General features: G+C 39.1%; 1 protein-coding gene across 1 annotated transcript in view; it reads right to left on the reverse strand.

Annotated features, from left to right (window-relative positions):
• DNAH8 (dynein axonemal heavy chain 8) overlaps positions 1-27,677 on the reverse strand; it is a 272,886-nt gene that overhangs the window by 142,672 nt on the left and 102,537 nt on the right. The window contains exons 34-46 of the mRNA XM_046640515.1: positions 27,304-27,544; positions 24,466-24,665; positions 21,553-21,706; positions 19,755-19,918; positions 18,233-18,335; positions 17,113-17,217; positions 16,585-16,746; positions 13,206-13,430; positions 10,322-10,494; positions 8,755-8,933; positions 2,965-3,152; positions 264-350; positions 63-170 (exon numbers count right to left, since the gene is read on the reverse strand). Coding sequence (XP_046496471.1) covers positions 63-170; positions 264-350; positions 2,965-3,152; positions 8,755-8,933; positions 10,322-10,494; positions 13,206-13,430; positions 16,585-16,746; positions 17,113-17,217; positions 18,233-18,335; positions 19,755-19,918; positions 21,553-21,706; positions 24,466-24,665; positions 27,304-27,544 — 2,089 coding nt within the window. The remainder of the gene's footprint in view (positions 1-62; positions 171-263; positions 351-2,964; positions 3,153-8,754; positions 8,934-10,321; positions 10,495-13,205; positions 13,431-16,584; positions 16,747-17,112; positions 17,218-18,232; positions 18,336-19,754; positions 19,919-21,552; positions 21,707-24,465; positions 24,666-27,303; positions 27,545-27,677) is intronic.

The following is a 27,677-nucleotide window of genomic DNA, read 5'->3' on the forward strand; positions in this document are numbered from 1 at the left end:
CAAAACTACAAAGTAAAAAATCAAGTTCTATAGCTAGGGGAAAAATAGATATAAAAAGTTACCTGCTTAGTAAGCTGCTCTTCACAGAGTTTGTAAAGAACATAAAACTTTTGAGCCAAGATAACATTTTCAAGAAAACCGCAGCTTGCAAGTTTAACTCGCATAATGATCTGAAAATTAAGACAGTGAGATTTTTCAACCATTTTAGTGAAAAACAGGTAAAGAACATAAACAGTATTATGCTTTTAAATCCTGAGGCTTACCTGTCTATCAGGAACCATCATAGCAACAGTTCTAAATTGAATTTTTAGGTTTTCTGGTAGTTCCTGGCGCCCAGCATATCCAGGGTTCTAAAAGTTAAAAATATTTAATATTTAATTGTTGATATAATTTTAATTTCATGAATACAAATACATTTCAAACCCCTAGTTCAGATTCTAAGGTAGTACTGAAAAACATTAGATTCATAAAACATCCCTCTTTTCTCAGAAATGTGTATTGGACCATGTATATTTATTAACGTCACACCACTCCTTCTTACATATTTCCATTTTCATTTTACTAATAAAGTCACACATACACACACACCACTTTGTGTAGCAAAAATTAAGCATATGTGTATCTACTGGTTAAGAAAATAGCAAAGAAAATGAAAGAAAAGAAAAGAAAACTGAATAAATACTGGGATAGTTATGACCTAAAATATGTTATCGAAAGAGAAAGAAAATTCAGCATTTCATATTGATCAGTTTACTTAGGTGATTTTTATTTTATCTCTTCAATTATTCTTTGCAGTCAGAATTATAGAGCTCTTTGGCTGACAAAATACCATTAAAAAAAACCATGGGGGTGAAGGGAAATAGGAATATGATGAGAAAAATATTGAAAAGGTCAAAAGTAGAGGTGGAAAGGAAGCCAAGGCATAGTAAGTAACAATAGGCTGAGGATACGTCAGAGCCAAAAGTCCAAAGGGAAAGTTACGGTTCAAAGACAAGGAAGGCAAAGAGGGGTCAGTTATTTTAGGAATGTGCATTAAGAAACCTTCAACCCCCACATATTTACTGGGCACTATCAATAGGCCAGATACCCTGTGAGGCGCTGGGAATACAGAGATCACTGGTTACCTCTCAACACTCCTTCTCTTCTGCTTAACCTAGCCACAGAACCCCAAGGCAAACTGGGTGCATCACCACCCAGATTAAAAACTACATTTCCCAGCCTGCCTTGCAGCTGGTGTGATTAAATTTTACACAGTGAGATACAAACGGACACATGGTAAAAAATATCCTTTTATATTTGTTTGAAGGGAGTTGATTCAATCAATTGACTGCAGCAAAACAGAGATGCTTCTGTAGCATCTTTGGTCATAAGGTGACCTTGAAGATGAAAAACGATTCAGTAGAAACCTAGAAGGATCTTAAGGGAATAAATCCTTACGTATTAAGCCATTGTTTGGCATGTCTCAGTTATTCACAGCCTAATGCAATATCTAATTGATATTTCCAACATTCTTACTCCAGGGAGAATGTTAAACTCCTTTTATATTCTTCTAGACCATAGCATCACACTGAGTAAATTTCTTCACCCCATTTCCTCAGTTATAACTGACCACTACTGGATTATTATCATTTATCCCCAACTGCTTTACCGGATATTCGCTTATAATAAAGCTTATCAGAAACTTTCCTAATTTGCTTCCTATAATTTATCTTCGTCCACTGGAACTCTTGAAACTCAGAGTACGTATTATCTTGAAATTTAGAGATTTAACTGTACAGAGAACATATAAAAACATTAAAACTGGTTTAACGTTAATTTCACTGCTCCAATTCGTAGGAAATTCTATTTATTCATGCCTTCGGTTTTCTATCTTTACAACACTGTATCTCAAAGCTCTGCCCCCAATCATATGGTAACTGAATTTGTTACCGTTCTTTGGTATAGAACCTTGATGAATTATTTTGGAGATATTAAATCACTTCCATCATCCTTTATTAAGTGTCAGAGAAAACCCAAGAAAAAACCTAAAGATTAAGTAGTTAGGTTTTGATGTTACACAGATAGTAACGTCTTTCTCTAACTGGGTGTGTGACTTGAGCAAGTTTTTAAATCTCCCTGAGTCTTGGGCACCTCAGTTATAAAATACCCAGCATACAAAATACAGTACAAGGCTGTACTTCCCCACCCCCTTAAAGTTAGGCGTGGACATAGAAATTGCTTTAACCAATGACTTCTGACCTGTGTCACTTCTGGACAGAAACTCTAAGAACCAGAGCAAAATTCTTCATGTTGTCTTTTTCCTTTGCTACAGCAACCAGCAGTGATCAAGATAGTACCAGAGTAAGGATCATAGAAAGCCAACCCCGCCCTCTCCACCCACAACAGACATGTGGTGTGAAGGAGAAATAAATTTCTGTGGTTTTAAGCCACTAAGATTTGGGGATTGTTTGTTACTGCAGCTATCCTGTCTGATACAATACACATAACACTAAACCCGGCACCTTACACATAATAAGTGTTCAATAAACAGTAGCTATCATTATCATGAACATACCACCATTTTATCTTTTGTCTGGGATACTTTTACTACTCAAAAAAAATAATTCAATAAGTGAGAATAGCTCATGACCTCTGGACAGTCATTTTTTTTTTTTTTTAAAGATTTTATTTTTTTCCTTTTTCTCCCCAAAGCCCCCCGGTACATAGTTGTGTATTCTTCGTTGTGGGTTCTTCTAGTTGTGGCATGTGGGACGCTGCCTCAGCGTGGTCTGATGAGCAGTGCCATGTCCGCACCCAGGATTCGAACTAACGAAACTCTGGGCCACCTGCAGCGGAGCTCACAAACTTAACCACTCGGCCACGGGGCCAGCCCCGACAGTCAGTCATTTACCCACGAATATATGCTTTATTTTATTTAAATCTGTAACAATTAAATCAAATTTCATTTAAAGCCTATGTTCTCACCATTGTCAAGAAGATTCCAAATTCTGGGTTTAAATCAACACAATCACCATCAGAAAAAATGAACTGTTTTTTTCTCTCTTTTCTTGCTGTCAAAACGATATAAATTTGTTGGGCTGCCACTGATAAGACAGGCAACTCAATTCTGTTAAACTCATCAAAACAACCCCAAGAACCTGACTGTGCAAGACCTGGTATGAAAAACAGTAAATGTGAAAAATTAATAGTTTACAGTATACCTTCCTGATAGCAATCATTTCTCCAAAGTGCTCCCAAACAATTATAAATTGAAACACCATTTATAGACAGTCTGTTTGGCTGTTTATAAAGACATATTTAACTCCAGTGAGAAAGAGAGGTTTAATTATTTATACATCATCACCAAAACAATGAAAATAGTACATTGCTAAAATGAAAGTGGAGACATGTCGTTACACCCAGAGATGCTGAAGCTTGACAAAATTTCATTCAGTCTGGAAGTGCCACCTCCAGTGGGGATGAGGATGGAAGGAGCCGTAATGTTTTGGGGAAACTGGCAAAATAAGGGATGCCCTGTCTGGCACAGATCACTCTGTTCCTTTTGTGTTGCAATGAGTTAAAAATATCAGGATGCTGGGTGAGACAGAGAATGGCCAGAGGGATTTTTATTTTTTCTTTATGAAATCCAGCACAGAGAGACACCTGGATATCATGAACATTGCTCCTGTCTAGTCTCTAAGGAGGAAAACTTTCATTACCTTCAGCTGCACAAAATGCTCTTCTTTCTTTTATTACTGCCCCCTGCCCCCACCCCCACCCACCGCCTTCCACTTTTTCTTCTCTCTCCTTTGGGAATTTCCATTATACGGATGTTGGAACTTATATATCCATCCCTAAGACCCTTAAGTTTTTCTGTCAAACTTTCCATTTCCTTCTGCAAGGTATTCTCTTGGCTAGATATTCCAACTCAAGAGAGACGTGGGGTTTTAAAAACTATTTTATTCAAGAGAGATTTTTTTAATTCACATTTTCAATTTCCTGTTATTCCAACTGCTATTTTCTTTCACAGCAGTCTGTTTTTCTTTAATTGGTTGTACATGATAAATTCCTGAATCTCTCTGAAGCTATTAATTTTATTTACTTTTGAGTTTTCCTCCGTGTCTCTATTAACCAGTTCAGTGGTCACTAGGTCTCTTTGCTGTTTTGGGTGCCTCCCTGACTTCTTCGAATATTTTATGAGACTTTGTCCTCGCTATATGTGTGTATCTCCTCATCTCAAATACAAATTCTTGTTTGCAGGATGCTTTCCCGCCTCTGGTGACTCGGGGGAAGGGGTGGGAGCGGCAGCAGAGCTTCTCCTCTGGGTTTGGGGCTTGCCGTCTGACCTGGTGTCTGAACCGGTGCACTCCTTGCCTCTGACTCAAGTCCTCATTTAGTGTCAGGACTCTCACTTCAGAGAACCATGTTACAGTTTGTACATGGAGGAAAAACACTGAGACAGCCATTTCCATCTCTTTTTCTCTGTCTTCTGCTATAATATTGGCATTCTGGGGATTACCTTGTACTCTGGTCTGCTTCTCTCAACCATCCCCCACCCTCAAGCCATGAGTGATCCACAGAAGAACCCTACTCTTTGATTAGAGAATGATTCTCGGGGTTCGAAAATATTTCAACAAGACAGGCAATTATAAAGAACAATATAATGAATACCCATGCACCCACCTATCAAATGTTAGCAATTTGCTTCAGATTTCATTGTAAGAATAAAGTATTAGAGCTACAGTTCAAGTCCAACGTGTCTCTCTTGGATGCACACTTCCTCCATCTCCAGAGGTAACTTCTACCCTGAATTTGATGTCATTGGTTCCTACGCCTGCTTTTAAACTACTGCTCTAATGCATGTGTTCACAAACACTATCTACTTTGCTTATTCAAAACGTAATTGTGTGTATCTATTTATATATCTACATCTATCTATAAAATACTGTACATACCCTCCTGAAAGTTGATTTATTTGTTCAATATTATTTTTCTTAATTTTATCCATGCTGATAACATAGATCTAATTCACTATTTTAAAATGCTCTGTGGTGCAGTATTCCATTGCATAAATATACCAGTTTAAAAATTCATTCTGCTCTCAATGGATATTTGAGTTGTTTGTAAGATTTGCTATAACAATGTATCCGCTTGCTTGCTCATATCTTCTCGCAATACAATACGTGTGAGGAGTGGAAATGCCGGGTCAGAGAGCATGTGGGTCTCCACGTTCACCACCTGTCAGCAAGCTGCTCTCTGAAGCAGCTCTAATAACTTACGTACACATGAGGCATACTAAGAGTTACAATTTCTGCACCTCCTGACTAACAGTGGTTTTGTCAGACTTTTCTATTTTCGCCAGTTGGCAGGAGTGAGAACGGTATCCCCTTATCGTTTTGCGTTTTTGAGTGATTTGAAGAAAATCTTTTTTAATGCTGGATATTAATCTTTTGTCAGCTATACATGTTAAAATATCTTCTCCCAGTCTGTAGCTTATGGCTATTTTTCCTCCTTCTTAAAGGAGAAACGCCACAACAGACTATGTAATTATATATACAAATATAGAGGTATGAGATGTGCATATGGAATATATACATATGAGACCTAATTCCAACAGCCAGGTAATTAAAGGAAGGAGCTGGGTGTGCAATCTCATGTTATCTATTACAGGGCTGGTCTCACAGCCCATTTAGAGGAAGGGTCGGATGAGTGAACTCATGATATTTAATACAGGGAAGCCCCAGGGTACTTCTTTCCAACTACAGCCCCTTTCTGTCCTCCCAGAGAGAAGGACTCTCAGTCTGAACCTTGTGTTTTTCTTTTCCTTTTTTACCACGTACACATATCTAAATAACATATATTTTTAGTTTTACCTATTTTGGAATTTTAAATAATCTTAATCATATTGTATATATTTTTGTGAGACTTACTTCTTTCACTGTAAATTATATTTGTGAGTCAGCTCTATGTCATGCGTCTTGTTGTAGTTACTTATTTTTACCGCTATATAGCAGTGTAATACAGAATTTCCTATTTTTTAAATTTTGTTTATATATAATATATATATATGTTTACAATTTATATGTATTTACATATCCTGTCCACCACAGAGGACACTCGAGTTGTTTCCAGTTGTTTGCTGTTGCAGGTAATGCTGCCATGAACATTAACACAGAAGCCCAGGGCATAAGTGCAGTTTGTCTGAATATATACCAGGAGGTGGGATAGCTGAGAATAAACACGTATGCTATGTTTTCCAAACAAGTTTTACACGCCCACCAACAGCGGATGATTGTTTTTGTTGCTCTACACCTTGATGACGGTCAAAATTGCCAGGCAAACTTTTGTTAATCTGGCGTGTACAAAATGGAATTTCTTCAGAAGGGGAGAGACAAAGGGAAGAGCTCACTTTGCCATGTTGCTGTTGTCCTTCTTTCTGGAATTTCTTCATAATGGGCAATTCTCTGATTGCTGGTCATTTGCTTTCCTTCATTTGTGAAATGTCTGTTCAAGACTTTTCCTCGTTTTCCTATTGGGTTATCTTTTTCCCACTGATTCACAGGCATTGTTCATATATTTTGGACACTAATCCTTTTGTGGGTAATGTATGTTGCTAATGCCTTTTCCAAATTTCTGCATGGCTTTTCTCTCTCTTTTTGATATCCATTCATGAACAGAATTTTAAAACTTAAGGTAGGCAATGTATCAATCTTTTCTTTACAGTTTGAGATTTTTGCATTAAAAATCCCTTTCTACTTTGAAAACAAAGATGTTTTCCTTTATTATCTTCTAAAAACCATATAGTTTTGCCTACCATATTTAGGCACTTAATCTCCAGAATTGATTTTTATATATGGTGTAGGCATCCAATTTTTACATATGTAGGGATCCAATTTCCCTTGTTAAATATTAATCTATTGTCCCACAACAATTTATTGTAAAGTCTCTCTCTTCGTCACTGATTTCCAATACCACCTCTGCCATCTGCCAAGTGTCCCTGCGCTAGTTCTGTTTTCTCCATTATATTCCACTGGTCTATGTATCAAGCCCGGCACCAATACGACACTCTAAAGTATGTTCTAAATGACATCTTTCTGAAATTTTCATCTTCGGTTTTTTTGTGGTTTATTGAAATGAAATTTATTTTGTATATTTCATATTCTAGTAAACTTGCCAAATTCTATTTTCCTACAGATTTGTTGAATTTTCTTCACATATGAATTTTCTTCATATCATTTGTAAATAATGAAATTTTGCGTTTCTTTCTTTGCAATCTTGGTGTTGCTGTTGCTGCTCTGTTTGTTCCTTACTGCATGGAGTAGGATGTGGAGCACAGTGCTGGATAGGAGTAACAAGGATGGCAATCCTTCTCTTAGACCTTATCTTAAAGAGAATGCTTTCAAGTTTTCAACAGGAGGATGTTTGCTGTGGATATCTTTTATCAAGTCAGCCATGTGGACGGATATCTGGGGAAGCATCTAAAGAATAGCAAGTGTAAGGGATCTAAGGAGAGAGGTGCTTCAAACGTTTGAGAAACATCAGAAAGGTCAATATGGCTGTAGTAGAGAGAGTGAGTGGACAATAGTAAGAGATGAGGTCAAAAGGTCAGGGCAATACAATGGGGATGGGGGGGAAGGAGTGAGTGTGATTGTCCAAGACAATATAAACCATAGCAAGGATTTCAGCTTTTACTGAGCAAAGTCACTAGACAGCTTTCGGCAGAAGAGTGTAATGATCTGACTCATGTAGTAGGACTGCTGTGGTGCTGTTTTGACACTAGAAGGGAGGGGACAAGGGTAAACAGAGGAAGATCAATTAGGAGGCTTATTGGAATGGTACAGGTGAGAGAAGATGATTGGCTTGAACCAGGATGATAGCAGTGGGGCTAAGAGGTGGCAGATTTGGGATGTATTTTGAAGGTAGAGCTAATGGTGTTTGCTGACAGTTTGGATGTGAATATAACAGAAAGAAAGGAGTAAAGGATAAGTCAAAGATTTTTGTCGGAGCATCTGGAAAAATGGAGCAGCTACTTAGGGCGATGGGGAAGCCTGAGGAAGGAGTAGATACTGGGAGGGGAGATTAGGAGCTTGGTTTTAGATATAAGGAATTTGGACCTATTAGATATTTGTGATGTCAAGTAGTACATATCAGTTGTATGTATGAATCTGGAGTTTCAAGAAGTCCAAGTAGAAATAGAAATTTGATCATATAAATAGTATTTAAAGTTCGGGTCTGCATGAGATCACCAAGAGAATGCACGTAGAGAGAAAAGAGAAGACCACCAAGGACTGAGTTCTAAGACCGAAGTGCTCTCTACTCTTTTTTTCTCTGTCCACCTGAAACCTATCTTTCAGGATTTTCTCAAAATTTCCCACCAGCTTATGGCCCCCCTTCTTGTTTTCCAGTGTTGTTATGCATCTTAAAAATCTTTCATTTCAGTGGATAACGCAGGAAGGGAAGTCACACGTGTCATCAGTTTGCTATCTTGATCTTAGCTCCTCCACCGCTGTTTCAGGCAATAATAAACTGACTCTATTTTCATAATCAAATACACATTCAACTCATGGGTTATAATGCCTGCAATAGTATTGAACCATATGCAACTGATACTATCTAGCCATTTTTGACCCAGAAAAACAGCAATATCATAAACATCAACTTACACTAATTTTGGTTATGTGGAATAATATTACATTAGATTTGTATCAGAAAGTAACACTAAAGTGCAATAAAAACAAACTCATCAAAAATAATTTAACGGTGTTTGACACTTGCCTTTAAAAATCCTTCCTAGCCCTCGAAAATCCATTTGATCTGAGCAGTTAAACACGACCACATATTTTCCCAAACACCTTCCCATGTCTTTTGTCGTTTCTGTTTTGCCAGTGCCCGCGGGTCCTGCTGGAGCACCTCCCATGTTCATTCCCAAAGCCTGTGCTAAAGTGATATAGCATCTGCAAATGTGAACCAGATAAAGCGTTGTGAACATGGGATGACACCTGTTACAGTAAAGCACAAGCAAAAGTCCAGTGTGATTGAAATGGGCCTGTTTATTTTAGAGTTTAAGAAGCCACATAAAAGATACAGGCAACCAAACAAGGCTGGAGTACTTGATATTCATTAGAAGTCGTACAGTGATTGCAAAAATTTCTTGGGACAAACGTCTCAACTCCTCAACCCTGACTTAAAACCTTCAGGCCTTCCTTCCATTGTGGTCAGGATAAACCCTAAGTCAGAGGACCAAATAAGCTGTGGTGTGCTGGCAGAAGTTTAACCACCAGATCTCAAGGGAAAAAAATAAACCTTATTTTCATATTTGCTGATTTCAGTGGTACAAATACTTCCACCAAGGTGTACGACAAGCTACCAATATGATATCACAAAATTGGGAAGATGTGCGTAGCTGGCTCTCACAGGCTGCTACGAGCCAACTCCAGAACACTATTGCAAATAAATCATTTTACCACGAATCGTTTCACTCATTTAGATAAGTGTAAAGAATAATATAATGATTCTTCTCGTATCCCTGATCCAGCTTCAGTTATATTTGTTTTGGATCTAAGCAAAACTTAGCAAAGCTTTGTGAGACGTGCAGCTTTATACGTAAACATCAATGGAAGAGAAAACACGTTGACAAATTTATGCTGCAATGACAGTAGGCATATAAAGAGAGGTTGGATGAATCAGGAGGAGGTTGAAGACATAATTTGACTGTCATAATTTTACCTGGAGGCAGCCCTATTTAAAGTAATGGCAGAATTCATTGTTCTATGACCCAATTTAATGCAATTCTATAAACATTTATTGAGTGAGTTCTATGCACAGCACGTGGAACTGAGTGTCGTGGGATACAAAAAGATGAAAAAGATCCAGTTCTTGTCTAGTGTCATATACTGGAAAGAACTGTGAGGGGATCTGCCATTGACTGATTATTCAGACCTGGCCAAGAAGCTTCACTTCCGGTATCAATTCCCACATTTGAAAAACAAGGAGACTAAATTAGACAATCTCCAAGGCCCCTTCCTTCTTTGCAATTCTAAAGACTTCCTTTATGGTTCTAGAGATATTTTGCCATCTTACAACCTAAAATTCAAGACTAAATTACTCGTAGTCAACATTCTAGCTTGTTTTTATTCTTTTATCTTTTGCTACTTCATAAAAATTTAACGTACAGGTAAGTTTAAGTAACAACTATGGTTATTTCATTGTTAGACTGACTTTGATGAGCTAGCATAGATCTAACACGACAACAATACGCTTTTTCATTTCAAATGCAACTTCAAAACAATTTTAAGCACATTATTTAATTACAAAATGGAACAACAAAAACTGAGTTTCCTACCTGTCTGTTAGTGGAGTGATAACAAGACGATCAGTGCAACCCAGAAATTCATTTTGGTAAATAAAATCAACATCTGTAATAGATACCACAGTTTGATCCAAGTCTTCCTTAAAATAAAATCTACTCTGTTTTAGCCACTCAAAATCAGTAGCTGATTTGATATGCATTTTTACCTAAAAACATGAAATACATCGAGGTTACATACTGAAATGCAATAGCGTAAAAGACAAGCATATGGGCAGTTTTTATTCACTCATCCAGGAACTGATCCTCATTCATTTAACATAGATTTATTGAGCCCTTCCTCGAACCTGACATTGCTGGGTGAACAAAGACAAAGATGGTTCTTGCCTTCTGGAGCTAACAGAAAAGTACAAAAGACAAAAGGATAAACAAGTAATTGCAATAAAGTAAGAAAAGAAATTCAGAGTTCACAAAAATATGTAGCAAGAAGACTTAGCCTAGAGAGCCTGAGAGGTGTACTCAGAGAAAGACACACCTAAACTAAAGCCTGGATAAACAGTAAGAATTAGCCAGGGAAATGAAACAAAAGGGGTGAGGGAGGTGTGGGAGGGCAAAATGTTCTAGGCAAAGACCCAGAAGATCTGGTTGGCATGTTCAAGAAACTGAAAGAAATTCAGTTCAGCTGAGGCATCAGGACTCTGGCGAGAGAGTAAGAGGTGAGGCCAGAAGAACTGGGCACGGGAAAGGGGTTGGGCATTGTTCTCACGGCAATGGGAAGCCACTGAAGGGATTAAGCAGGCAGATGCAGGTCATATATGCACAATTGTCTTCCTACACCAGCAGTATAGCCAAAGCAACCAACCTGCCCAGTCATCAGCGTTTACTACGGGGCAAGCGGTACTGGGCTCCCACTGCAATGGATGCAAAAGACAGAAACCGTGCAAGTACACTTAGGAACAACATCCCATTATAACCACATTCTGGTGCTTCATGACTTTCCTTTGGCAAACTTGGAGAAACTCCAGTCCCGCCCACTCAGGGGATTCAACATAGGAAAGCAGCAAATGGTCCCCTTCACTGCTCTTAAACCCGGTGGCCCACTTCCAGGCCATTCAGCTGACACTAAAAAATGGACCTCTGGCAACTGTACAACGTTCCAATCTCCATCTAATCAAGTCTCCATGCTATTTACAGTCTTGCTTTTGTTGTTGTTTCATTGTCTATGATTTTGCATCCCCCTCCAGTTAAGAATTCTGGCTTCCCTCCTAAAGCACAGTTTGTATTCATCCACCTAAAACAGCTACTTTCAGGTAACATAATTCAATGCCACCCCCAGGGCCTACTAACACAGGACCCGCAGCCATGGAGATGCAATCAGCTAGCTACTTTCAACAATGTTAAGATGGTAAGGACGAGATGGAAGAGGAAGAAGAAAGAACGGGTAATATTTATTGAGTTCTTCCTGTAAATCAGGCTGTTCTAAGCATTATACATGGAAAAATAAAATGCAAATATGGTGGCCATGAGATCTCATTTTAGTTGAGATGTAAACTGACCAAGAGTTCAGCAGCAATTAATACAAAAACAAAACAGTTTCATGGCTTTAATTGTGTACAGGCTTTTTTCTTTTTTTTTAAATCCATTCTGTATATAAAGTAAAGCTTTGCTCAGCACTTAAATTGGAAAGAAATTTCTTCGATAGGATTTCAGCTTTGAGAGTCAGTGAGAGATGTATAGACAACATCCTCAATAGTATGCTCTTAGCAGATACAGTAATGCATTCCTTCCATAGGAGTTTCTTGAGATGGACTTTAATGAAAGCCAAAGCATAACAGTAATTGCAATGCAGTGAAAGGAAATCTGTAGAAAGCCAAAGAAACATGGTCTAAGTATGCAGCTTGCTGATGATTAGCCTGATCCAGAGATCCAGAGATCCATCCTAGAGCAGCGTTTCTTCACCTGGGAATCTTGTTGAAATGCAGATTCTGATTCAGCAGGTGTAGGGGAGGTGAGCAGGGGGAGGAGACTGGAGATTTTGCTTTTCTAACAGCTCCCAGGAGATGCCAATGCAACTGGCTAGCATGCAATACTTTGAGAAGCAAATATCTAGATTCCAGGGGAATAAATGGACTGCATGTCCTTCAGTCTTCAATAAATATAACTTATCTGATCAGAATTTTTGATATAAGTTTGAAACAGGTAGTCTGTGATCATATTCTCTGAAAAAGGGCCGCAAGTTGCATGAATTATGTGTCTCTGATAAAGGAAAGAGATAGCTTTAAGACGAATCAAATCAAATCAAATCAAGCAATGGTATTTAAAGACAAAGATAGTCAAATGGTGCTATTTCAATACCTCCTGGAGCCCCTACCCTATAATAGATAACCACTGCTTTAGCAGAACTTGATCTTGCTCAAGGCCACTCATTAGAGTCCTATTTCCAAAGGGAATTCAGGCGCCACCCCTCTTACTCGCACCACGCAGAACCTTGCCTAAGTCAAGTCTGTGATGCCCGGATGGACACTACCAATTGGACAAACAGCCATGAGAGTTCTCTGAAGCTTGATTCTATTCAATCTGGACTTCTTTCCCAGTCAGCCCATCATAACTCATAACCAATCCTACCTAAATTATATTATGTCCCTGGTCATTTAGTTTAACGTAATGATTAGTTAGTTCACATCACATCAGTCTGTTCCAGACTTTCAGGATGCCAAATATGAGTGTACATATACGCTTGTTTAAACCACTAGATATAGGAATTTGTAGAGGTGGTATATATGGAGACAGTTGTGATGAAGGACCAAGTAGACAGAAGGTTCATATAAGTTAGGAAATACTTATGATTTAATTGTTCATTATTAGGAGCACTAAATTATTAATTAGTACAATGTTACTTTAAGAAAAAAAAATACCTTACCAAGTCATCAAAAATATCTCTCTGATGCACATGGATGGTAATTAGAGTTTCAAATTTCACTCTATCAAACTTGCTTAGGTCGTGCGTCGTCTGACTAATTAGAGTATTCAGGATGTCCAAAAATTTCTGATTGGTCGCTTGCATGATCTTCCTGTCATCTTTTGCATTATTTAAAGCCTCCTCTGAATCATGTGTCCACAACATCTGAATTCCCAGAAGACCAACCTACAAATCCAGCAGACAAATAAATTTGCCAAATATTTCAAGCATGTCTGCAATAACATTTGGGGGGTCACTTATTCACAAAAAGATGAACAGGTTTCACTTATTTTAAATTTAAAAAGAGACATGCATTTCTCCACTCCCAAAAGAGAAAAAAACACATTTAAGGTTCTAACTGTTGATATTTAATGATTTCAGTGTAGATATATAAATAATAATTAAAACAATGGCCACCATTTATGGAGCGATATGTGTGTTATGGAGGATGCTTTGGAAATTTTTCTCTAGAGGGCCTGGGACCACCAGATACCTCCATGAGAGAAAGATTTTTCTTTCTCAAGAAAAGCAAGTGGAATTAATAGACTCTTTGTTGTATATTTTTCTTCAACAGGTTTTCCAAAGGTTTCTTCATAACTTCTAAAAAAGATATGCTGCCTATCTCCTTTCTTGATCTCGAGGTCTCTCTAAAATCCATAACTTTATCTACATCTACTTCTCTGCCTCTATATTTATCTAAAGGAGAGAGGGACAGAAAATGAGAAGAGGAGAAGCTTGTCCTTTGTCTCCTCATGCAGGGATAAGGAAATTGTGAGTGAATTCATGTTATCTACAATTTCTGCCCCAGAAAAGGGAGTAAAAGTAGTCAGAACGTACCCTCTCCCCACCTCTTCGCTCTAACAGTTGTCCCTTTGGGAAGTTTGATTCATTCCCAGAGATAGATCTAAGATCATTGGGACCAAAAAGGAGCCCCAGGTGTGGCAGAGGACTGAAAGCAGTGTGTGCGGCATGCGGACACCGTGGGGCATGGCACTGGATGTGGGCGAAGCAGGAATAAAACCTCCTTATCTCCGCCTCCTCAGAAACTTCCATATTTGTCCTGCTAGAGCAGTGGCCAACCTGGGGCCTTCAGGTGAAGATATATGAAAGCACCTGGCTGAGGTGAGCAATAGGATATAGAGGAAATAGCAGGTGTCAGGAAGCTCCCAATAAGTAAGCCAATTCTGACCCTGATGGCAGCAGAAGATGGTGCAAGATAGGAAAAGCGAAGAGAAACAATACAGAAACAGCAGTGTAAGGCGGTCTGATTTAAAGACAGAACCACAGACCCTGAAAAAAACCACTGCATAGTGGTATATTCTAAAAACCCATCTTTAAAATTACTTTCCTGAGTCACCAAGAAAAGTTTAAATTATGTTTTTTACTCAGTTTAAGAAGGCGGGGGACTTGAAAACTGGAGATGTCTCGTTAAAGTAAAAAAATAAAAAAATAAGAATGTCCATTCTCATCAATATTATTTGATGCCTGTAATAAGCACATTAAAAAATATTGGAAAGGAGGGGGCAGCCCCATGGCCAAGTGGTTAAGTTCACGCACTCTGCTTCAGCGGCCCAGGGTTTCGCCAGTTTGGATCCTGGGCGCAGACCTAGCACCACTCATCAAGGCACGCTGAGGTGGCATCCCACATAGCAGACTAGAAGGACCTACAACTAGAATATACAGCTTGAACTTGCTCTTCAGCTCTTCCACTTTAATGCTAAATCCTCTGTCTAAGGCTCTAGACTAAGCCTCTCCTTCAGAGCATACATGGTGAGCAAGCTTTCCTGGGGGAGGGAAAGAATGTTGATTTAGTCTAAGGAGCTATTTTCTCAGCTTATCAAATTAAGTATTCTATAAAACTTTACCATAAAGGTAATAATGCTAATAAAAATATTAAAATTTGCCAAAGATTTTATACAATGTAAAAATTGTATACAATATAAAAAATAACAATATTAACATATTTTCTCCAGGGCCTGGCCCGTGGCCAAGGGGTTAAGTTTGCGCGCTCTGCTTCGGTGGCCCCGGGTTTTGCCAGTTTGGATCCTGGTCGCGGACATGACACCGCTCGTCAGGCCGCACTGAGGCGGCATCCCACACAGCACAACCAGAGGCACTCACAACTGGAATATACAACTGTGTACTGGAGGGCTTTGGGGAGAAGAAGAAGACTGGCAACAGAGGTTAGCTCAGGTGCCAATCTTTAAATAAGAATATTCTCTCCAACCAAGGTTGATTCTCTATACGAACTTATGTCGTTTGAATAACTAATTTCATATCATTTCAGCTGTCTCCACTGTGTGTGCAGTAGTTCAGGATTTGGAGCGTGGGTTGGGAGGAGCAGTTGGAGAAGAAATACAGTTTGGGCAAAAACTGCCTATATTTTCCCTGGATATCTGTTGCCTTCTATCCCACACTATCTCTGACCTGGATCACAAATCATCACTTTTCATTTATCTTGGCTGAAAATTTAATAAAACTGTTGGCTCTTCACTTTCTATATCCAGTTCTAATAATACTTAGCACTTCTCAGAGCCAGAGGACATGGGAGCTGTTCAAGAGAACACTGCTCCAACCCCCAGCCTCCTCAAGGTCTTCTCTATTTTTTTTTTTTTTTTTTTGAGGAAGATTAGCCCTGAGCTAACTACTGCCAGTCCTCCTCTTTTTTGCTGAGGAAGCCTGGCCCTGAGCTCACATCCGTGCCCATCTTCCTCTACTTTATATGTGGGACGCCTGCCACAGCATGGCATGCCAAGTGGTGCCATGTCTGCACCCGGGATCCACACCGGCGAACCCCAGGGACACCAAGAAGCGGAACGTGCAAACATAACTGCTGCGCCACCGGGCCGGCCCCCTCTTCTCTCTTTAAAAACTCAGTTGCATGAGAAGGCCTCTTTTAACATATTATGCCAATTTTTAATCACTTGAAGGGAAAATAAAAAGGGAAGATGGATTTCTTTTAAGAAAAGATATGCTCATTCTTTTTATATTGCCCATGTCCATATTTCTCTCTGTATTTATATCTATCTATGTATGGACATATAGAGATAGGTGCCTTTTCTATAGATAGACGTCTTATATATAAGATGAAGATTTTCATGAGTGGTTTTACCCTCAGTGTATGTCTTTAATGATGGGAGAATGGCAGCAAGTCCTCTTCTGAGGGACGGGATGAGTTGGCCTAGAATGGTGTAGATGGACAAGCAGGTGGCTGGGAAACGAGGGTGGGCAGGCCTCCCTCACTGGTTCAAAGCTGCAACAGCCTCCTCACCATCAGGCCAACTTTCTCCTGTGTATCCTTCCCCCTTATTCCCACTGTTTAAACATTGTGCATGCTCACCTGTGCTGGAAAGTGATTGAGGAAAGGTAAGAGCTGAAATCCTGAATCGCTGATTTGATAGTAGGCAGATCTAATTATATTATGTAGTGACGACATCTGCATTTTCAACAATTCCAGAAGCCAAATCTCTACAGGACCTTTGGCCACAACAGGAGTATCCAGCTAAAAAACACATTACAAATATGTTACAAATTGATGATAATTTGGTATTCTTACAAACGTCACATACTTAACTGGAGAAAGCAAATAATACTACACAAAGCATTTAAAACACGAGTAATACCAACCAACACTAGCGGTGGAACGAACTATAAACATCATCTACTCGAAAGCCTTCGTTTTGCAGATGATAAGATGAGTCTCAGAGAAGTTAAATGAGTCATTCAAACTGGTTTGTCACGGAGCCCGGGCTGTAGAACAGGAACCCCAGTCACCTCCCCTCCCTTTTTTTCCTAAGAGAATTGCATTCTCCTCAACCTAAATTTGTAAAGAAATGCTAATAACAAGATTTTAAACAAGTTAAATTACAATAATTTTTTCTCCTTCTCTTGATATGACAGCCAGGATACGATCGTAGTCTTTTGCATGAAATGTCACCTCATTTATGTTGTCAGATACCGCAGGGAGATGTGGCTGTAAGAAGCACAACACAGAGCGCAAACGTCACACACGAGGCTAAGCACAAAAAGCCACTGAGACATTTTAAAAAGGCTTATATTTTGTATCTTTGTAAACGATTGAGAATTCACTTCATTGTCTCCAAGAAGCAAACAAACAAGATTGCTTTAACCCTTGACCGACACGGAGGCCCGGTTTTTAAAATCCAGCCCTAGACAATGTTTCCTCTAAATCCTGAAAATGCCCCTCTTATGCTGTGAGATTGGAGTAATGACCGTCGCCTTCCTCTAGATGGAGACTGAACCATATGGTACCCGCCCTCTTCCCTCCCAGAGACAGCTCAGTCCTGCCCTCCCTCTTGGCTCTGTCTCTGCCTGACACAGCTTTCACTTCCCTCCTCTCTTTCCTCATCCCTGCAACTCCCTGGAAACCAACAGGGAAGATATTATTAGCCGTTTCCCAGATTCCCAAACCAGAAACAGCCCTGGGATGTGTTTCAGTGCCTCTCCCACCCAGTTGTCTATGGTTTTTCTCCTTCTTCTGGAAGTACTGCCCTCGGAAATGGCTAAAAGCATTTGAGAAGCACTCTGGAGGGAAAAAAAAGGACAAATCCAAGCCACAATACTTATTTGATCTAAGAATATTTAGAGTAAAATACTCATAATAATGAATTACATTTTGTGAGCATATACTGTGTGCCAGATGCTTTTCAATGCATTGTGTCACACAATCCTTATGACGATTCAATAACATGGGGACCCTTAATAGCCCAGTTTTATAGATGAAGACACTGACGCACAGGAAAATTAAGAAGCTGGCCAAAGTCACCCAGCTGGTGAGCTACATAATCAGTGACTCTTGCCTCAGGTTGATGGGCTCTGAATACACAGAAAACAGGACATTTTATAAGAACATAATTTTTAATACTCTTCTTTCCTACCTGCACTTTTATGATGTTGACTTCATTTTTATTACTGATTATGTATGCTGTAGAAAAAAATGATTTAGGTAACAGATATTTAGATTATACCTGTATGGTATGGGAATCACTGGCTTGTCCAAGAATTTCCAGGAGAACTGGATCAGAGACGAAGAAGAATCTTGGAAATAGTAATCGCTTCTTCTCCAGATACCTTTAAATAAAGTCATGTTAACAAACGACTTTTTCTGGATTATTAATTTTCGGGTTTTTTAGCCAAGACACAATCACTAATATCTTCACTAAGATAATAGCAAACACCTATAGTCATTTCCCATTTCCCTCTGAAATGTTTGGTTTGAACGAATGACCATGCTCCATCATGGATGGCACTTGGGAAAACAAGTGGAAATAAGGAAAGGATCCAGGGCGAGCCTGGCCATTATCTGTCTTCTTCCTCATCAAGAGCCCTCCTGTGACTTTTCTAAGAGTATTGTGAATCTCATGGCTTAAACCCAAGGTGAACACATAATTTATCTCCAAACCCGGACATCCTGAGAGTGAAAGGGGGTACAATGAACCATTAAGCCAAGCCACAGGCATAAACTTGGACAAACCAGAATAGACCATTATCCTATTTCAAATAGAAATTGAGAATAAACTGCCTTTTAAGAAAATTATCCATGAATTTGTCTGGCTAATTATTCTGTGAGTTCACATCTCTACTGCATACCAGTAGTGGGTTGAATGGCAGCCTCCTGAAAGATATGTCCACATCCTACTCCCTGAAATCTGTGAAATGTGGCCTTGTTTGGAGAAAAGATTTTTGTAGATGTATTGAAGTGAAGGATCTCAAGAAGAGACAATGCTGGATTATCCACATAAGCCTTAAATCCAATGACAAGTGTCCTCATAAGAGACACAGGAAGAAGGAGAAGAGGAGAAGGACGTGTGAAGACAGAGATAGAAGTTACGTAGCCACAAGCCACGGAACTCCTAGAGCCACCAGAAGCTGGAAGAGGCAAGGAAAGGTTCTCCCTTAGAGCCTTCAGAATGTGCTGGCACTTTGATTTTAGACTTCTGGCCTCCAGAATTGTGAGAAAATAAATTTCTGGGTTTTGTTTTATTTTTTCTTTTCCTGAGGAAGATTAGCCTTGAGCTAATAGATGTTGCCAATCCTCCTCTTTTTTTTTTCTCCTGGAGGAAGATTAGTCCTGAGCTAACATCCCTGCCAATCTTCCTCCACTTTACATGTGGGTCGCCACCTCACCATGGCTGACAAGTAGTATAGATCTGTGCCCAGGATCCAAACCCGCAAACCTGGGCCACTGAAGTGGAGCACACCAAACCCAACCACTACACCACAGGGCTGGCCCCAAATTTCTGTTGTTTTAAGGCACCAAATTTATGGTAATTTGTCACAGCAGTCCTACAAAACTAATACAATGCCTTAACTCACCCACTCCCAAGTTGAAAGTCTTTTTTTGCAGAAAAGTTATGTGGAATGTTAAATTCCTACTGCCACTTCAACCATCACTACCAAACCAGAAATGCAGTCAATACTATTAACTTGTTTGAGAAAAAACACCGCCACTCAGTAAAATGATAAGTAATTTAAAAATTAAACTCTTACCCTGTAAGTGACTTCTGACATACTTCCAACTGTTCATGTAAATGAGGTAAAAGCTGCCCCATAGTTTCATCTCCAACACAGCAACTAATCACGTTGGGATTCTCATGAGCTCGCTGCATTATCTTTATCCAAGACTTGTCAATATTCTGAAAACGTTTTGCTTCCTAGAAAAAGTCCATAGTTAGTAAAAATTAGCATTTGGATGGTTGAATAAAGCAAAGTCTTCACTTTGGAATTTCCAATAGTTCTTCCAATAAGCCTCCATTAGTCTCATGCTACATAATTTAAAGGAGCAAATTTTTTCCATCTGAATTAACTCTGAACAACAAAAATCCAAAGTCATAAAACTGCTTATTGAAATGCTGCTTTATCACAATGGGGTTTATCGCTTGTTTGTTTTCTTACATTTAATACATTTCAAAGTGCCACCTGATTAATTTGCAGAGCTATCAACTTAGAGCTGAAATCCAGGCTTTCAGCACCCCAGGTGTTTTGGTTTGATGAGCAAACTGAAGAAGCATGGAAATAATTTGATCCTTGGAATAATTACAGCTCAATAGTACCCCAGGAAAAAGAAAACAATAAAAACCCAAAACAAAGCGTCATTTATATTTTTGCAGAAGAAAATTTTCTATTTACTATGGAAGATATTAAGCTTCGTATTCAATTGCAAAAATGCCTCTAGAAATTGGCACAATATCGCCTCTTTTAAAACTTTAAGTGCATTTTTTTAAAATGTGCAACTTGCCGATTAAAAAAGAAAACATTTATGTTTAAAAAAGAATGTGTTACAAAGGGAAATCAGTCGTTTTCAAAACCCTTTTATCTTTGGTTTTTAATTGATAGAGATCCTGTAAGTATGGAAATTCAAGAAGAGCAGGTTTAATTTTTATAACAAGAAAGTTACCTTCATAGAATAAAGCTATTAATAAGTTACTGGCATTTACTTAAAAGACTCTAATAAAGCTGTTTTAAAGATTTTGTTACTAGCTTTTTCTTTTTAAAGATTTTATTTTTTTCCTTTTTCTCCCCAAAGCCCCCCGGTACATAGTTGTATATTCTTCGTTGTGGGTCCTTCTAGTTGTGGCGTGTGGGACGCTGCCTCAGCGTGGTTTGATGAGCAGTGGCATGTCCGCACCCAGGATTCGAACCAACGAAACTCTGGGCCGCCTGCAGCGGAGTGCCTGAACTTAACCACTCAGCCACGGGGCCAGCCCCTTGTTACTAGCTTTTAAGGCCACGTTTCGCTGCCCCACAGTATGTTTTTCATCCACAATTAGTCGACTTGCTAATAATTAACTTGTGCTTACAGAATATGGATTACTTTTAACTATACTCTCAGAGGAATGTTATAAGGTTGATTCTTGGAAGAGATGAACTGCTATAATTTAATAGTACCATATTTGAATGTACATCACATCTTCAGAGAACCTGGAGGTTTGAAAATATGTGAGTTTCTTCTTTCTGTTAATGTAAATCAAATGTCAGCACTTTTTTTTTTAAACTTTTTTTTGGAAAGGGCCAGATAGCAAATATTTTAGGCTTTGCAGGCCATACGGTCTCTGTTACTCAACAACACATCGACTCTGCTGTTACAATATGAAAGCAGCCATATGAATGGACGTGGTCGTGTTCCAATAAAACTTTATTTACAAAAACAGGCAAGTGGGCCATAGTTTGCCAACCCCTGGTGTAAATAATCAAGACATGACGATATGTCTTCGTGAAGACTTTTACAGAGACACATAGACAACACACACCAAATTATTCCATCAGTGGTTACAAAAACCATATTTACCTGAGGGAGCTGTTTGGCAATATCTCCACCTACAAAGACAGCTTCAAGATAAACCCAAAGGTTCTGAACTATTAGCCACTCTTCAATTATATCTGAGGAAGTGGACAATTTATACACCCAATTCTGGATATTCTTTTTAAATGGAGCATTATATCTAAAAAGTAAAAATGGAAAAACGTTATATTTTAGGGAAGATTCAGAAAATAGTATGGCCTAACAAAAGTAAATTACAGGAGAAACATTCCCTTGGAAATGAACAATTTTCTAAAAGGCAGTTCCTAAATAAATTTCATACAGATAATGAGATTTTTGGTTTTTTATGAATAAAACATATAATTATAGTGATTTCACTTATTGTTCCCATGTATCAGTCATGGACTAGGAAAATGGGCCAAGTTTTAGGTCACAGAGGTCCAGCAAAGGAATTGCGCTGGTTGCTTCTGGGAATAAAGGGAAAACAAGGAATAAGACGGTTTTCCAAGACTTCTGTGAACCAAATCCAAGTGGTGACTGCCTATGAGAATGACACACAGGACGCCATTTGTTACTGGTCTGTGGAACCATTACCACAAGGCCAGGGTCAAGCTGGAGCTCTGGTGTCCACCTACTGATGTGCTCTTCCACTCATAGACTGCTAATTCCACCAGGCACCGTGCCTAGATTCTGCAGTGTTAGAGATCCAGGATAGCCACCCTAAAATAGCAGGGTTCCTGTTTTCTCATCATCAGGGATAGCTAAAGTGTTCATAAGAATACGAGGTGTCCAGAAACCTGGGAACAACTAAGACAGACAAGAAATAGAGTGGATCCATGGAGGAGGTGATGGGAAGATACTGAGTAAAGACCCAGTACCCTACAGTTGGATTAAGAAGCTGACTTCAGTTTGTGGCAATGGCATGTAGCTTTGAGGTGGCGTAGATGCATTTCCTGGTGAGTGGCACTTGTTGACTAGGGCCTTAAAACTTTCCTTGATCCAGAACAAGGTGATATGAAGATGCTCACACACAGGATGGCATTCTTCTGGGTGTAGTCTGATGCCTGAGTACAACCCATAACTTCTCTGGAAGCCCATGTTATACATGGAGGTATAAAGGGAGTTGCCCCAGGGAGGTAGGCGAGTTGTTCAGGCAGTGAGAGGCATTTTTCTCAACACTCAATTAATACTAGTCTAGAACTGAAAGGCAGTCAATATGCCAGAAGCATTTTCAAAATCAAGACATGCAGACTAAGACAGTATGGCTGGGCATTCAGGGAGTTGAAGCACCTAGATATTTGGGGCCAAAAATGATCCTCTACAGGTAAAAAAAAGAGTCATTTTTGATGGTGTATAACTTCCCAACATGACAAAGGAAGATTTGAAATAAAATCTAGCATAACCAGTCTCTGTCCTTTGGTACCTGTATTGCACAACTTTGTGTGGTAGAATCTGTCGTGAATGATAGGAAGGCCCATGGAGCCCCACGGGATCAGAGATCCACCAGGAAAGTGTCACAATCCAGGAAGTAGCTGGAATTAAGTCTCACCCATGGAGATATACAATTTCCTCCTCAAGTCACATCCAGGCAGCCCTAGAGATCCAGCAGGCACTGACTGCTAAAGATCAGTCTGAGGTTAGTTCTGGAAGAGGCTTTCTGGGTCCATTTGATGTGGCAAAGCTCTCTAGGAGGAGAATCTCCCAAAGTATTGTGACTTCTTAGATATCCTTATACTCTTTCTAGCAGGGCCTCAAGATTGAGTTCAGCAGCACTATAAATAAGTACTATACTAATCAGGATATACGCAGGTTAAGTATGAAATTAAGAAAGCCTTGAAATCCCGAATTTCTTGGCCAGGCCACAGACACTGTTCAGGTGAATCTACAGCCCTTCATCAAGAGGTCATCATTCAAGAAGTCAGGATGGCAAAATTTGCAATGAACCATGAGGAAGCAGTAGTCTGTGAAGTCTAGGAACCACTGAATATCCTATGGTCCACTTTGCCAGGATTATTCAGGTTCCCTGAAAGCAGAGGATACACCCTAGGATCTTAACCCCAGCACATTCAATCCAGATCCAGAACTCGGAGCTTTGTGAATTAGTACATTATCCAAATACAAGACTGCCTCTGGGGCCAGAGGAGATGAAGGATGTCATTCATTAACCAGGGATCCCAGCCTGGAGAAGGGTTATTAGAAGCTCCATGCACCCTGGACATTGACCTCTGTTAATGATGGGGTTGTGACATACTTCTTAGGTGGGTTAAGGTGAAGGACAGTTGAGAATCACTGCACAGTCAGCTAGGGCATTAGAGGTTGCTGGTGTCCAGACCAAGACCTGACAGTATATTTAATTTGACTGAGCCCATTTTCCTAAAGCTGCGCTTGAGATCACAGTCACCTTTGAGCTGGTTCAATAGTCCAATGATGGACAGGTTGCCTCATTTAGGACACAGTGGACCCAGCACAGATTTACCACTTTTCACCATAACAAATGCAAGTGTGTAAGTGCTGAGGCCCTAACAGTATATTCCTTTCATGTCTTGCCAGTACACTGTTCCTGGGCCATTGGGTAAACACTTGAGCAGGTTTAAAGGAGGGCAATGATGAAATCAGAGGAATGAAAGGGAAAGAAGAAAAAATAGAAAGGTCATCTCAGTGGGGAGCCAAGATTTTCAGGAGATAAGCTGCCAATCTAGGGGAGAATAATTATGATGGGGCCCACCAGGAAAAATGGGATGGGCAGATAAGTACCATAAAAGAAGAGATGGAGGCCATGATGATTAGGGAAAATATAGGTAGTTCATATAAGGACAGATAAGAGTTAGCCCTTTGGGTCAGAATGTTGTGTAATGCCACACCTGCAAAAGTGGGCTTTTACCCTGTATTATAGAACCCTCAATACCCGATTAAAGCTTTCTCCCCAAGTTATAAAATCACCTGTTGCTTAGTAAGGAACCTAAGACCATTAAACTATCCTCCATCAAGGTGATAATTTCTCCCGATTCAGTTCCTTTGAGCAGGAGCTCTCCTTTGCCCTTAAAGGCTGCAAAACTCAGGTTCTGGTTGGTCCAATTCTCAACCACCTGAGTCAACTTGGCTTCAATATCCTTCTCCTTAATGGCAGATATGCAAATATCCTTCAGAGGGAAATAAAAGAATATGTCATGACATTTTCAATTACAAACTAAGTGCATCGTAAAATCAGAATTTTTTAGCTTGGACGTAGAAGTCATTTGGTCATTTTCTGGCCAAGAAAACCGAGGCTCAAGATCATCGTGTTGCAAGTTCAAACCAGAACCTTCTGACACTCTGACTACTAATTATTTTTCTGTACCATATACACGAGATAATGGAACTTAAATCACTATGTTTCTTCATTATATTTTTAATTGGCGTTTTTCTGCCAAAATGGAGATGATCACAGCTGCTCTGTCTCGGTGGCTTGCTAGGAGAAGCAAATGAGAACATATGCAAGAGTCTTTTGAACCCTTTAAAGTAACATATACACATTGCTATATTCCTGCCTGTGCTGGCCCTAATATGAATATCTCATTTGCTTAAAAAATCAATTCTATCTTTTTCTTATAGGTTTTCCTGTTTTCTTCTGAGAATCCTTGATGGACAGTCTCACAAGGGAAAACAAAAGTAAGGCGTTTTCCCCACCATTCCCCAATTAATTTTCATACTTAGAATCAGAGAATCTCAGAGATGGGAAAGAATTTAAAGATGCAAGCTATTTCCACAAATAACTTTTACACAAATGAGTCCGTGATAAATGTTGCAAGAGTGGTGTGAACTGCTGTGAGTTCTGAGGTGGGAGAAACGACTGCTGCCTGCAGTCAGGAGGAAAGGCCTCCTTGAGGGGCACCTGAGAGCAGTGGGACTCCAACAGGCGGAGGAGACGACATTGCGCAGGGAGGGAAAAGGCTTCCTTTAGAGGCAGTGCACCCGGCAACAGTAGGAATCCAGCCTGGCTAAGAGCAGAGCACACGGGGCAGCACAAACAGGACCGACTGGGGTAGACAGCACTGAGAGTCCATTTTGGAGTACAAATAGTTAACAAGTGAATCCTAGAATTCCTTGGAATTGTCCAACGGAGTTTTCAAAGCACAGTCTATGAATGGCTATATTCTTAAGTGTAAAAACCTAACTATAAGAATGAGATGGTCACCAAAGTTTTTTAACTCTTTGTTTCCTTCAATAGTATTTGAATGACATTTGTAAATAGGGTAAATAATGCTTTGAAAACAAAACTTTTGATGTACATATGCTGTTAAAAAGAGGCAGGGGAGGAGGCCGGCCCAGTGGTGTTGTGGTTAAGTTTGGCGTGCTCCACTTTGGCGGCCAGGGTTCACAGGTTTGGATCCTGGGTGCAGACCTACTCCACTCATCAAGCCACCCTTTGGCAGCATCCCACATAAAATAGAGGAAGATGGCCATAGATGTTAGCACAGGGCCAATCCTCCTCAAGCAAAAAGACGAAGATTGGCAACAGATGTTAGCCCAGGGCCACTCTTCCTAACAAAAAAAAAAAAGGTACAAACTTCCAGATATAAACGATAAATAAGTCCTGGGGATGTGATGTACAGCATGATGACTATAGTTTTAATGCTGTATTGTAAATTTGTAAGTTGCTAAGAGAGTAGATCTTAAAAGTTCTCATCACAAGAAGAAAAATTTGTAACTATGTGTGGTGATGGATATTAACTAGACATATTGTGGTAATTATTTCATAATATATACATATATCGAGTCATTATGTTGTACATCTGAAACTAATATAATGTTCTATGCCAATTATATCTCAATAAAAGAAGAAATAACATACAAACACTATGCATAAAAAAAACTTGCAAAGAAAAAATATAAGAACTTCCACATTATGCAAATGTCTATATTATATAAATATAATAATTTTAAATATTTAATAGACTCATAGGAAAAAGTATATAATTAGAAATTTGGAAAATATTCTGAGGAATTCACCAAGAACACAACACAGAAATAAACAGATTTCTTTTTTCTAGTAATTAAATTCTTACTAGTAATAGAAAAATTGACTGTCTCTTTTCCCTTGAAATTAGAGAGAGCTTAAAAATTTTAAAAAATGCTTGACCAGGAGGTGTGAAGACTTTCATATGTGTGAGACTTCTGGCAAAACCCCGTCTTATCAATCAATTGTTCTCTCTTTGTCAATAGTTGTAGACATAGATATAGGAACGGATTTTTTTTTATTGTGGTCATAATAGTTTATAACATTGTGAAACTTCAGTTGTACCTTATTATTTGTCAGGCACCATATAAATGTGCCCCTTCTCCCCTTGTGCCTACCCTCCTCCCCCCTTTCCCCAGGTAACCACCAAATTGTTCTCTTTGTCTGTAAGTTTGTTTATCTTCCACATATGAGTGAAATCATACAGTGTTTATCTTTCTCTGTCTGGCTTATTTCGCTTAACATAATACCCTCAAGGTCCATCCATGTGGTTGCGAATGGGAAATAAACAGATTTTTAAAAATAAAAGTACAGTTAAAGGACAAGGAGAATAAATTGAGGATCTCCAAACTAACATATTTCAAATAGTGATATTACCACCTTGGATTACAGCATTATTTTGCAAAACCAAGGGATGTTCACAATCATTCCAAATTTCGAGAGTGCATTATCTAGGGCAACTGGTACACCCTTGAATAAAATGTCTGTTGGTACAATTTTCAGAAAAGGAAAAGGAGACTTTCTTTAAAGGACCACTAATAAGACCTTATAATCTTATGTACCTCAATGTCATCCTTATTTTTAAGGAGTGGTGCTTCCATAATATTTCTAAGACAAAAAGAATCGGATTCCACATCAAACGGGGTTTTAGTTAACTCGGAGATTCGGTCCCAGTGTCTCTGTTTCATTGCCTTATTGGTCATCATTTCTAGTAGAGGACATGACTCACTGAAATCATCAATTCTTTTTTTCAGATCCAAAAAAGCTTGCCAATCTTTAAGCCCTTTTGGAAGTTTACGACATCTTTCAGAAAAAAAAAGAAAAAATTATTTCATCTACACATTTCTTTGAAGAAAGTGTTATGTGTATACAGCAATATATCAGAGGATAAATTTTTTGGTGAAATGCCTACAAGATCCTAAGAAGATAGGCAATA

Source organism: Equus quagga, chromosome 15 (genome assembly GCF_021613505.1).
Source record: "Equus quagga isolate Etosha38 chromosome 15, UCLA_HA_Equagga_1.0, whole genome shotgun sequence".
NCBI classification, from domain to species: Eukaryota; Metazoa; Chordata; class Mammalia; order Perissodactyla; family Equidae; genus Equus; species Equus quagga.